This window comes from Anastrepha ludens, chromosome 4 (genome assembly GCF_028408465.1).
Source record: "Anastrepha ludens isolate Willacy chromosome 4, idAnaLude1.1, whole genome shotgun sequence".
Classification (NCBI taxonomy): Eukaryota; Metazoa; Arthropoda; class Insecta; order Diptera; family Tephritidae; genus Anastrepha; species Anastrepha ludens.
The window spans coordinates 128,887,344-128,899,909 of NC_071500.1; the positions used below are offsets into that span (position 1 = coordinate 128,887,344).

At 47.4% G+C, this 12,566-nt stretch overlaps 1 protein-coding gene across 1 annotated transcript; it reads left to right on the forward strand.

Annotated features, from left to right (window-relative positions):
* Window positions 1–1,686: 1,686 nt before the first annotated feature.
* Window positions 1,687–2,539, forward strand: LOC128862540 (growth arrest and DNA damage-inducible proteins-interacting protein 1). Its single transcript, XM_054101229.1, has one exon. It carries the CDS (start codon window positions 1,818–1,820, stop codon window positions 2,532–2,534), a length of 717 nt encoding a protein of 238 aa, XP_053957204.1. The 5' UTR covers window positions 1,687–1,817; the 3' UTR covers window positions 2,535–2,539.
* Window positions 2,540–12,566: the final 10,027 nt, after the last annotated feature.

Here is a 12,566-nt window from a genome sequence, read left to right on the forward strand (position 1 = left end):
CAATCGTGTGTTCCGCTATACTTTGTAAGAAGTCGCTGCAAAAGAGCATACCATGAACAGTTTCCCTATGGAAACAGAAAACGTCGTCAATTCCCGGCCACTTACCCATTTGTCGTTCAACGCTGATGAGAAAAATCTGCTAGCACCTAATGATCTCCTACTGGGGGCAATAAATCCTGCACAGACTCCGCTGAAGTGGGGCGAGCATACATATGAACCTGGGGTGAAACAACGTGCGGTTTCAAAGCTGGTGAGTCTCGCTTATTTAGTTACACCGTCTACTTATTTATATACCTATAATAATATTCATGTACTGTAAATGTGATTTGTGAAACCGCTCACTTAAAACTATATATAATCAGGACAAAAACATATTTTAAGCAGTCGCCGGTCAGTAAGGAATTGGAAAGAACGCATCACGGTGAGTATTTAATAATTATTATATTTGCAATATGTAGGTATCTGTAACTTTCAAAATTTCAGAAATAAACGCAACCATAGCGAATCTATAGATAATTGGACGAAGTCAAATTCGCACCACTAGATCGGCGACAATGATGATGGTAATGATTTTCGCTTCAATCTGTGGTATCGTGTGTGCGTATTCAGTGAGCCAAAACAGACGAGAGCAAAAATTGCATGCAAAATTTACTCCTTCCGAATTAAACGATAGCAAAGCACAAATGTGCAAAATTGTATACACGAATCGACTTTTGATTGTGTAAGTGCGTTTGTTGACATTATTGTCGAAACCCGAACAAACTGACATTAAAAAAATTTCTATGTATTATTATTGCGCAAGCTTGCCAAAGTAATAGTGCGGTGCAATTTTAGCGGGCTTCCCTCAACTCCGCGTGTTTTTTAACCATCACAAATCGTTTCTTGGTCTCCTTTTTGACTCTTGTGCAATTACGCGCTATAATTCTTGTTGTGGGAGAATGTCTCTACAATAATTTTTTTTATGCATTCAAAAGCTAATATAAAAGAGCAAAAGCACTAATGCCAAAACAGATAATTGTTTTGACCTATATCTCGAGACCCTAGTCACGGAGCGGCATGAAAAATACTCTGAACTAAAGCATTCACCAACAGCTTCCCTTTGATACCCATATTGTACATACACATGCGAAGGTTACTCGGGTCCATGTTTTGACCTATATCTTGAGACCCCAGTCTCGGAGCGGCATGAAAAATACTCTGTACTAAAGCATTCAGCAACAGCTTCAACTTGATATACATATTGTACAAACACATTCTAGGCTCAAAGTTTTGGTCTCTATCTCGAGACCCTAGTCACGGAGCGGCATGAAAAATACTCTGAACTAAAGCATTCACCAACAGCTTCCATTTGATACCCATATTGTACATACACATCCGAAGGTTACCCGGGTCCACGTTTTAACCTATATCTCGAACCCTATTCACCAATAGGCATCCAAACTATACGTAAACCATCTTCAATACCTACTTAACAATGTGTGTAAGTTTGGTTTAATTCGGTGCAAAGACACGGCCGGTTAGCGAACACACACAAAAAGTTGACTTTATTTTATATATAAGAATTAAAAAAATAAGGCGAAAAATTATACTTGTTCGACTTTGTTGAAAAATCTGTTAACTGATGTTCAACTATGAGATAAATAAAAATTTGCTAGGTGTAAACAGCTGCTAAGATTGACAAGCCTAATTTATCTTATTAACAAATGCTGGTATATATTGTGTTCGCATGAAGTTTGTTATATCAAATCGTCTGAATTGGAGTAAAAACACGGTTTCGCTAATATTGAAATATATGTTACATAAATAAGGTTTAGGATATGATTTGTAAAAGAAATATTTTTTGGAAAGGTGTTAGTATCGTTAATCAATCTAACTCCATTAAGTATAGTGCGTTTACCGGAGGTCCTACTAACAATGAGGAAAATACGTATGGGCTGGAGTACATTCGGTCCAAGATTGATCGAAATAGGTCAAAACTTTTGGGTCAGCATAGAAACGTGCTATTTAATGTGGTTCCTTACCTCCAAGCGTGCTCTTGGATACATTTGACAGAAAAATACAAAAGAAAAGTGTTTGGAAGACATGGTCTAACCTCAGGTGTTGATCCTTATATATGTTTTAACATGCATGGACAGTCTGACACTATTGATAAAGTGAAAGAAGGATGCTCATTACAAAAATTAGTACTCAGTTGTAGGGATAATAATTTACTGAAAACTAAAGATATTGAATCCCGAGAACTTGAAATTACGAGTAAATTGGAGAAACTTGAACAATGGAAGTTAGAAATGAGAAACAGGATATCAAAAAAAGAAGCTGATGCATTAGCTGCGAAAGAGCACAAGCGAAGGTTAATAGAAGAGGTGCGGAGACATTTTGGCTTTAAAGTGGATCCCCGAGATGAAAGATTTAAAGAAATGCTGGAACAAAAAGAACGTGAAGAAAGAAAGAAGCAAAAGGAAGCTAAACGAAAAGCTAAAGAGGATAAAATGATGGCAAAACTTGCAAATAATACATCTCCATACCGTGGTTGAAAATGGTATAATATCAGGACTAATATATAATGTATAAACTAAAAATGATATAACTCTTATCATTTACTTTTTCAGAAGAAATCTGGAGTTTGAGGGGTTTATGTACAGATGCCGTTTTCGTTTCACCGTGCATGCTTATAGTATGGAGATAATATAATATAATTGAACGGAGATTGGCACCTTTAATATATTTTTTCCTGTATTTCTTTCTTTTCCATAGCATTCGCTTAAATATTTAATTTTTCTCTATGCATGATATTCTGAAACTGTATATTCCTCTATTGTTCTCCTCCGCCTCATATTAATTGTAACTTAAATTTTTTTCTTAATGTATCATAAATGTTTATTTTCTTGAAATATGGGAAATATTCCACACAAAGGTTGTGTAAGATGGATCTGCTGTAATATATGCATTTGGAAAGCAGACGGAAAAGTTTGTATCCATTTGTGAAAACATTAAAAAAAGTACGCAGAATTCATGCGGATGAAAATGAATATATTTAACTGAAATATTATATGAAAATGAATATATTTAACTGAAAATTGTTTGCAGTATTCACGTTTCAAGTTATTTCGTGTGTTTCAAGCCAGGAAATTTATAAACTTTAAACCATTAGAAGCAGAATTTTGATAGATAGATAATCTATGAAATATACAACTAAATATGCTGCTATTTGGCGAATGAGAGGGAAACAGCTGAAAAAATACTAAATGGCTGTATAAATTGCCGGCTAAAGTAGCTCGCGCATCTCTTCGGATCCGATGAAGTACGAAAGATCTTGTCTCGTACACCAGCCATCGATTTTGTCCAGAATCCTCTGCACTTTCATGCAAAGACTCCTTAGGGATTATCAGACAGCGCACAGACATCCATTTTAGAATGTTTGATTAACTCCGTGTCGTTCGGCAGAAGAACATATTGACTCAAAAGTGGCATTATCAAAAGCCCCCTCAATGTCCATGAACACGCCAATTGTGTATTTGTCAGCTTCCAGGCCAGAATCTTGCTAACAAGATCATGTAAGGCTGATTCACATGATTTTCCACTGTGGTAAGCGTGTTGATTTCTATGAAGTGGACTTCTCGGCAATACCCTCACTCGAATATGTTTCTGCACCACTCGTTCTAGACTTCAACACGAACGATGTCAAACTGGAATAAAACTTTTTGCTAGGGAATAGTTATCTTTTCTTGGTTTGGGAATAAATGCTACTTGTTGTTGTTGTTGTTGTAGCAGTATCTTCGCCCTGTCAGTGTAGTGTAATTACCGGTCGTCTTCGCCTAGCTCATCTAACGGTAGGCCCAGGAAACTGGCAGTTTCGACGGGTTGGCTCCAGAGGGAGAGAGGTGTTAGATGAGTGGGTTTGATGGGGCATGTGAAGAGGTGGTTAGTGTCGTGCGGGGTGCCTTCACATGCTGGACATATGTTTAGTATGTCGGGGTCGATTCTGGATAGGTAGGAGTTTAACCTGCTACAATATCCAGAACGTAATTGTGCCAAGATTACGCGGGACTCTCGGGGAAGCTGGAGCTCTTCGTCTGCGATAGGTGGTGGTTGGACTCCGATAACGGCATTCGGGGGTCGGGAGCTCAAGAAGGTGGTAAGGGTCTCCCGATGAATGCCGTTAATTGCCTGTCTGTATACTGTCTGATCCTGGAGTGGTCTGTCCGTTTTGTCCTGGATCTCGTCCACGTAATTGAGGAAGTGTCTCCTGATGTGCCTGGGAGGTGGCTCAGGCTCGAGCAGGTGTCTGCATGGGTGAGGCCTACGGTGACACCCAAGCAGAAACTGCTTGCCGAGCATTTTGTTATGCTCCTTAACCGGGAGCATGTGCGCCTCGTCGTGCAAGTGTTGGATAGGGGACATCAGGAGACATCCTGTCGCGGTCCTGATGGCAGTATTCTGGCAGGTCTGAAGCTTCGTCCACTGCGTATCACTGGTTCCAGGTGACCAGACAGGCGCGGCATAGTTCAGAACCGGTCGGCCTATTGCTTTGAAAGTCGACAGCAACATTTCTTTGTCTTTGCCCCAAGTGCTGCCGGCGAGCGACTTAAGGACCTTGTTGCGATTCTGTACTTTCGTTGCAATAGCGGTTGTGTGCGCTGAGAAGGAGAGCAAGCTGTCAAAGGTGACTCCCAATATTCTGGGGTTATTTACCGTCGGTATTGGGGTATCATCGACGTACACCTGAAGTTGCAGCTTGACCTCCTTTGTCCAGGTGGTAAAAAGGGTCGCCGTGGATTTAGTGGGAGAAAGTTTTAAGTTTCTCGCAGTGAAGAAGCGAGAACGGCGGGCGAGGTAGTCGTTTACTTTGGAGCATAGGCCATCAATGTCATTGCCCGACGCCATTATCGTGCAGTCGTCGGCGTATGAGACCAGTGAGACTGCCTCTGGTGGCTGGGGGAGTTTCGAAATATAGAAATTGAAAAGCAAGGGTGAAAAGACACCACCCTGCAGTACTCTTGCTTTATTTTTCTCGGTTTTGAAGTTTGGTCTCGAAATACTACCGACGAGTGACGACCACTCAGGTAGTTCGTGGTCCACCTCTTCAGCCCTGGCGTTAGTGTCGACCAGTGGGACCACTCTCCCTAATTTCCACTTATAAGGAATACTGAGAGTGGCCATGGACAAATTGAAGACCTTTGTGAGATATTCTACTCCCAATGGACCCAGCTTTTTCAGCATCAGCATGTTTAGTCCGTCGGGGCCAATGGCTTTCGATGGTTTCATGTGTTTGATGGCCCCCTGAACCTCGTCGCTGGTGAAAGTAAGCGGTGCACTGTTGTAGGGCAGTTTGTGCAACCGTCTGGTGGCACAACGTTTGGATCTGTCGACCGGAGGATGCAATATAAATTGCCGGCTTAAATAGCTCGCGCATCTCTTCGGGTCCGACGAAGTACGACCGTTGAAGGTGATATCCACCTTGTCGTTGTGCTTCGTCGGGTTAGACAGGGACCTTACGGTGGACCATAGCTTGCTCACACCAGAGGTGAAGTTACAGGACTTCAGATGCTCTACCCATTTAGTCCGCTTATGTTGGGTGACCAGTTGCCGGATCTCCGAATTGAGATCCTTTATACGAGGATCCCCGGGATCGGCCTGGCGTAGACGGTCACGCTCGTTTGCCATAACGACTGCTTCGGCTGGGAAATTGGGACGTAATTCCCGGATCCGTCCGGCAGGTATGAAGCGAGCCGCGGCGGCTGTAATCGCCTTGCGGAATGCGCGTTCGCCTGCGCGCACATCGGTGGGAGTGGGTAGGGCTGCGAAGATGTTCTCAGTAAATTCCGCGAATCTGGTCCAATCAGCTTTGTTGAAGTTGATGTATGACCGGTGATCCGCGGAAACAAAATCGGCAGGTCTCTCGATCGAGATGATAATGGGCAAGTGGTCTGATGCAAGCGATGGCATAGGTCGCCAGGTTATGCTATTTATCAGTCCAGCGCTAGCAATTGTGATGTCAGGCGAGCTGCTGCAATTGCCCACTACCCTGATGGGGGCGTCGTCGTTTACAGTGCTGAACGTCGAATCGTCTATCTGCTCTGCCAATAGCTGTCCACTACGATCATTTGGCAGGCTTGAATGCCAAAGATCGTGATGCGCGTTAAAGTCACCTACTACCAATCGGTTTTCTCCCCTGATGAGTGCACCAATATCGGGGAGATATCCTGCCGGGCAGCAGGTGACAGGGGGTATGTAAATATTATATATTTCGAGCTCGGCATCGCCTGACCGGACAGCTATACCCTGACGTTCTAAGGTGCTGTCCCTGCGGTCGATGCCTTCATCAATAAGACGATACTGCACTGAATGGTGTACTATGAACGCTAGGCCACCACCATTGTCTCGCTCGCGGTCCTTTCGGTGCACATTGTAGCCGTACCTGGTAATCAGGGGGGAGCTAGCGTGCAGTTTTGTCTCCTGGACCGCAGCTATCTTGATTCCGAACCGACTCATGAAGTCGACTATCTCGTCAATCTTGCTCGTGAGTCCGTTGCAGTTCAGTTGCAGAAGCTTAAAGCTTCGCGGGAGTATCGTCGTAATTCGGGGGGTGAGGGATGCGTGATGTTGTCTGCGTTGGTCCTGCTGTGCGTTCCGCAAAATGGGGAGTGGCCTGATGTTGTCAGATGGCCGCGCCACTGGGGGCGGTTGCGGGTGCAGAGCTCTGCAGCAGGGGGCAACGTAGTCGCGTGTCCACTCACGGGTGGTGTGCAGGCCGGAGCACCTCCGGAAGTGATACCAGCCACTGCAAGAATTGCACTGGACAGTTGTCAGGTTCCGAGGTACTACGGTTTGGCACACGGAGCAGACTGTGCGGGGGACCAAGAGCTGCTGGTTTGTCCCCGCACTGGGGTAGGAGCAGGAGGGTTGTGGGTTTGAGAGGGAGTCGTGTTGCTCTTGGGGAATCCTGACCGTTGAGGTGTTGCTAGTGGCGGCAGTGTGATGTGCCGGCACTGAGGGCAGTGTAGCCGTGGAGGCGGTGACCGCCTGTGAGCGGGAGCAACACGTGGCCACATACCGCGTGGACCACTCCCTGTGACTCTTAAGGCCTGAGCAGGTCTTAAGATGGCAACACCCGTTGCACTGGTTACACCTAACCGAGGTCGAGTTCGGGTGGAGCCGTTTGTGGCAAATGCAGCAGTAGAATACCTCTGGCCCAGGGTTGGATTCGACGCCAGCCCGGAAGAGAAGTATTTGGAGCAAACTGGCTGCAATGAGTTGCTCCTGTGACGATAGATTTAGGGTAAAATACGGTACACTAGACAGGGCTAGTATACTGGGGCGGCAGCCCTTGGTCGGGAATAAAAACCCGAGTCATTCCGGTAACGTAGAACCGGCTGCCATGGGAACGAATAAATGCTACTCTTATGCGTCGCCATTGGGATGGTATATGACCAAATGCAAGACAGGCTGTAAAGATACTTCTGAGGGCCTCAATCAGCCTGCCTCCTTTCTTAAGCATTGCTGGATATATTCCGTCAGGGCCAGGGGACTTAAGGTTTTAAAAGGAAGTTAAGGAAAGGCTTTTCGATTCTTCTGTCACTATCCGACTAGCAATATACCAGCTGTACTTAGAGGTTTCCCCATCGTTACCGTTATTTTTCATACCACTCTCTGCTTCAGAGAGTGTTCTACTACCCGGTAAATGGGTTTCGAGTAGAGCATTAACCGTTTCCGATTTGGAAATGGTATATGAACCAGGTTTTCGAATGGAATCCAGCCTTACTGAGCGGTCTTGTTTAAGGACCTCACAAAGTCTCGCTGTTTCCCTCATTTCTTCGACGTAGATAGGTAGGTGAAATGGTTGAAGTGTCAGTCTGGCACTCCTCAAGTAGCACTGAAGTGTTGTTTTGATATCATTATGAGACCTCGAAGAGGCAGATATCTACAGCCAGTCAGAGCTGTTGATGTAATGGAGAAGATTGATGGGATTTAGATTGGCGCACTGCCCCAGGTTGTCGAAGACAAGAGCACCCAGTGACCTTAATCGCCTAGCTGCCAAACTCGGACATTTACAGAGAAAGTGCTCAACAGTCTTCTGAAAGGTCCCCAAAGCTTCTGCAATGGGGGTAAAATGGTAACCCAAGCTTTTCCGCGTGTGTGCCGATCATCCAGTCCTCGATAAACATAGCTACGAGTTTGGAAATTGAATGGAGAGGAGTCCAAAAGCCTTTCTGAGTATTGTACTTGGACCAAAGGGTTTTCGAAATAGCACATGAAGAAATGGAGCTCCGACTTTTCTGTGCTTTCCTGAGAAATAATTTGTGCCTTCCCTTTAACAACTGTCAGGCGGATGCCGATGACCGGGTAGGAAGTCTCTTAGGCCAATTCAGTGCCCTTCTTGGCAAGCTCATCAGCAATTTCATATCCCTCTATGTACCTATGTCCTGGAACCCAGATCAGAGAAATATTACCTGCACACCCTAGAGATTGAATCTCCTCCTTACAGAAGTTTACTAATTTCGTTCTGCACCATGACCTCGCTCCTGCGTTCCCTAAGCATTTTGCATGCCTACAGAAACGCAATGATTTCTGCTTAAAAAACACTTGCAGTACTCGACAGTTTAAAAGAGATAGATAAATTGGCTGAATTAGAGAAAACCCCTGTTCCGCCTTCCGATTCCATCTTGGAACCATTAGTGAAAACAGAGGTGCAAGGATTTCCGTGGCAGCCGGTTCTACGTTACCGGAATGACTCGGGTTTTCTTTCCCGACCAAGGGCTGCCGCCCCAGTATACTAGCCCTGTCTAGTGTACCGTATTTTACCCTAAATCTCTCGTCACAGGAGCAACTCATAGCAGCCAGTTTGCTCCAAATACTTCTCTTCCGGGCTGGCGTCGAACCCAACCCCGGACCTGAAGTATTCTACTGCTGCATTTGCCACAAACGGCTCCACCCGAACTCCACCTCGGTTAGGTGTAACCAGTGCAACGGGAGTTGCCATCTTAAGACCTGCTCAGGCCTTAAGACACACAGGGAGTGGTCCACAAGGTATGTGGCCACGTGTTGCTCCCGCTCACAGGCGGCCCCTGTCTCTACGGCTACACTGCCCTCAGTGCCGGCACCTCACACTGCCGCCACTAATAACACCTCTACGGTAAGGAGCCCACAAGAGCAACACAACTCTCTCTCAAACCCACAACCCTCCTGCTCCTACCCCAGTGCGGGGACAAACCAGCAGCTCTTGGTCCCTCGCACAGTCTGCTCCGTGTGTCAGACCGTAGTTCCTCGGAACTCTACAACAGTTCAATGCAATTCTTGCAGTGGCTGGTGCCATTTTCGGAGGTGCTCTGGCCTGCACACCACCCGTGAGTGGACACGCGACTACGTTGCCCCCTGCTGCAGAGCTCTACACCCGCAACCGCCCCCAGTGGCGCGGCCACCAGACAACATCAGGCCGCAACCCATTTTGCGGAACGCACAGCAGGACCAACGCAGACAACATCACGCATCCCTCACCCCCGAATTACGACGACACTCCCGCGAAGCTTCAAGCGTTTGCAACTAAACTGCAACGGGCTCACGAGTAAGATTGACGAGATAGTCGACTTCATGAGTCGGTTCGGAATTAAGATAGCTGCGGTCCAGGAGACAAAACTGCACGCTAGCTCCCCCCTGATTACCAGGTACGGCTACAATGTGCACCGAAAGGACCGCGAGCGAGACAATGGTGGTGGCCTAGCGTTCATAGTACACCATTCAGTGCAGTATCGTCTTATTGATGAAGGCATCGACCGGAGGAACAGCACCTTAGAACGTCAGGGTATAGCTGTCCGGTCAGGCGATGCCGAGCTCGAAATATATAATATTTACATACCCCCTGTCACCTGCTGCCCGGCAGGATATCTCCCCGATATTGGTGCACTCATCAGGGGAGAAAACCGATTGGTAGTAGGTGACTTTAACGCGCATCACGATCTTTGGCATTCAAGCCTGCCAAATGATCGTAGTGGACAGCTATTGGCAGAGCAGATAGACGATTCGACGTTCAGCACTGTAAACGACGACGCCCCCACCAGGGTAGTGGGCAATTGCAGCAGCTCGCCTGACATCACAATTGCTAGCGCAGGTCTGATAAATAGCATAACCTGGCGACCTATGCCATCGCTTGCATCAGACCACTTGCCCATTATCATCTCGATCGAGAGACCTGCCGACTTTGTTTCCGCGGATCACCGGTCATACGTCAACTTTAACAAAGCTGATTGGACCAGACTCGCAGGATTTACTGAGAACATCTTCGCAGCCCTACCCCCTCCCACCGATATGTGCGCAGGCGAACGCGCACTCCGCAAGGCGATCACAGCCGCCGCGGCTCGCTTCATACCCGCTGGACGGATCCGGGAATTACGTCCCAACTTCCCAGCCGAAGCAGCCGTTATGGCAAACGAGCGTGACCGTCTACGCCAGGCCGATCCCGGGGATCCCCGCATAAGGGATCTCAATTTGGAGATCCGGCAACTGGTCACCCAACATAAGCGGACCAAATGGGTAGAGCATCTGAAGTCCTGTAACTTCACCTCTGGTGTGAGCAAGCTATGGTCCACCGTAAGGTCCCTGTCTAACCCGACGAAGCACAACGACAAGGTGGATATCACCTTCAACGGTCGTACTTCGTCGGACCCGAAGAGATGCGCGAGCTATTTTAGCCGGCAATTTATATTGCATCCTCCGGTCGACAGATCCAAACGTTGTGCCACCAGACGGTTGCACAAACTGCCCTACAACAGTGCACCGCTTACTTTCACCAGCGACGAGGTTCAGGGGGCCATCAAACGAATGAAACCATCAAAAGCCATCGGCCCCGATGGACTAAACATGCTGATGCTCAAAAAACTGGGTCCATTGGGAGTAGAATACCTCACTAAGGTCTTCAATCTGTCCATGGCCACTCTCATTATTCCTGATAAGTGGAAATTAGGGAGAGTGGTCCCACTGCTGAAGCCTGGGAAACCCGTCAACCAAGGGGAGTCTTATAGTCCGATAATTCTCCTTTCCCCAGTAGTGAAGACACTTGAAGCCCTTCTACTCCCACTCCTCACACAACACCTGACTCCAGCCCCACACCAGCATGGTTTCCGTAGAGTGCACAGCACCACCATGGCACTCACCGTCATAAACAACCAGGTAAACCGTGGACTAAACCAGAACCGCCCCTGCGAGAGGACTGCCCTAGTAGCGTTGGACCTACAAAAGGCTTTCGATACAGTCAGCCACGCCACGCTACTAGATGACATTTTACAGTCGACACTCCCGCCAGGGCTGAAGAGGTGGACCGCGAACTACCTGAGCGGTCGGCACTCGTCAGTGATTTTTGGAGATCAAATATCAAAGCAGAGGAAGATTAAGCAAGGAGTACCGCAGGGTGGTGTCCTTTCACCCTTGCTTTTTAACTTCTACATCTCGAAGCTCCCCCAACCACCAGAGGGAGTTTCCCTGATCTCATACGCTGACGACTGCACGATAATGGCGTCGGGCAATGACATTGATGGCCTGTGTTCCAAAGAGAACAACTACCTCGCCCGCCTTTCTCGCTTCTTCACTGCGAGAAACTTAAAACTTTCTCCCACTAAATCCACGGCGACCCTTTTTACAACCTGGACAAAGGAGGTCAAACTGCAACTTCAGGTGCACGTCGATGATACCCCAATACCGACGGTAAATAACCCCAGAATTTTGGGAGTCACCTTTGACAGCTTGCTCTCCTTCTCAGCGCACACAACCGCTATTGCAACGAAAGTACAGAATCGCAACAAGGTCCTTAAGTCGCTCGCCGGCAGCACTTGGGGCAAAGACAAAGAAATGTTGCTGTCGACTTTCAAAGCAATAGGCCGACCGGTTCTGAACTATGCCGCGCCTGTCTGGTCACCTGGAACCAGTGATACGCAGTGGACGAAGCTTCAGACCTGCCAGAATACTGCCATCAGGACCGCGACAGGATGTCTCCTTATGTCCCCAATTCAACACCTACACCAATATGCTCCCCGTTATGGAGCACAACAAAATGCTCGGAAAGCACTTTCTGCTAGGGTGTCACCGCAGGCCTCACCCATGCAGACACCTGCTCGAGCCCGAGCCACCTCCCAGGCACATCAGGAGACACTTCCTCAACTACATGGACGAGATCCAGGACAAAACTGACAGACCACTCCAGGATCAGACAGTATACAGACAGACCATTAACGACATCCATCGGGAGACCCTTACCACCTTCCTAAGCTCCCGACCCCCGAACGCCGTTATCGGAGTCCAACCGCCACCCATCGCAGATGAAGGGCTCCAGCTTCCCCGAGAGTCCCGCGTAATCCTGGCACAATTACGTTCTGGATATTGTAGCAGGTTAAACTCCTACCTATCCAGAATCGACCCCGACATACTAAACATATGTCCAGCATGTGAAGGTACCCCGCACGACACTAACCACCTTTTCACATGCCCCAACAAACCCACTTATCTAGCACCCCTCTCCCTCTGGACCCAACCCGTCGAAACAGCCAGTTTCCTGGGCCTACCGTTAGATGAGCTAGACG

What these genes read in the sequence shown, in the direction of transcription:
- LOC128862540 (XM_054101229.1), top strand. Translation starts at nt 1,818, where the DNA reads ATGATTTGTAAAAGAAATATTTTTTGGAAAGGTGTTAGTATCGTTAAT.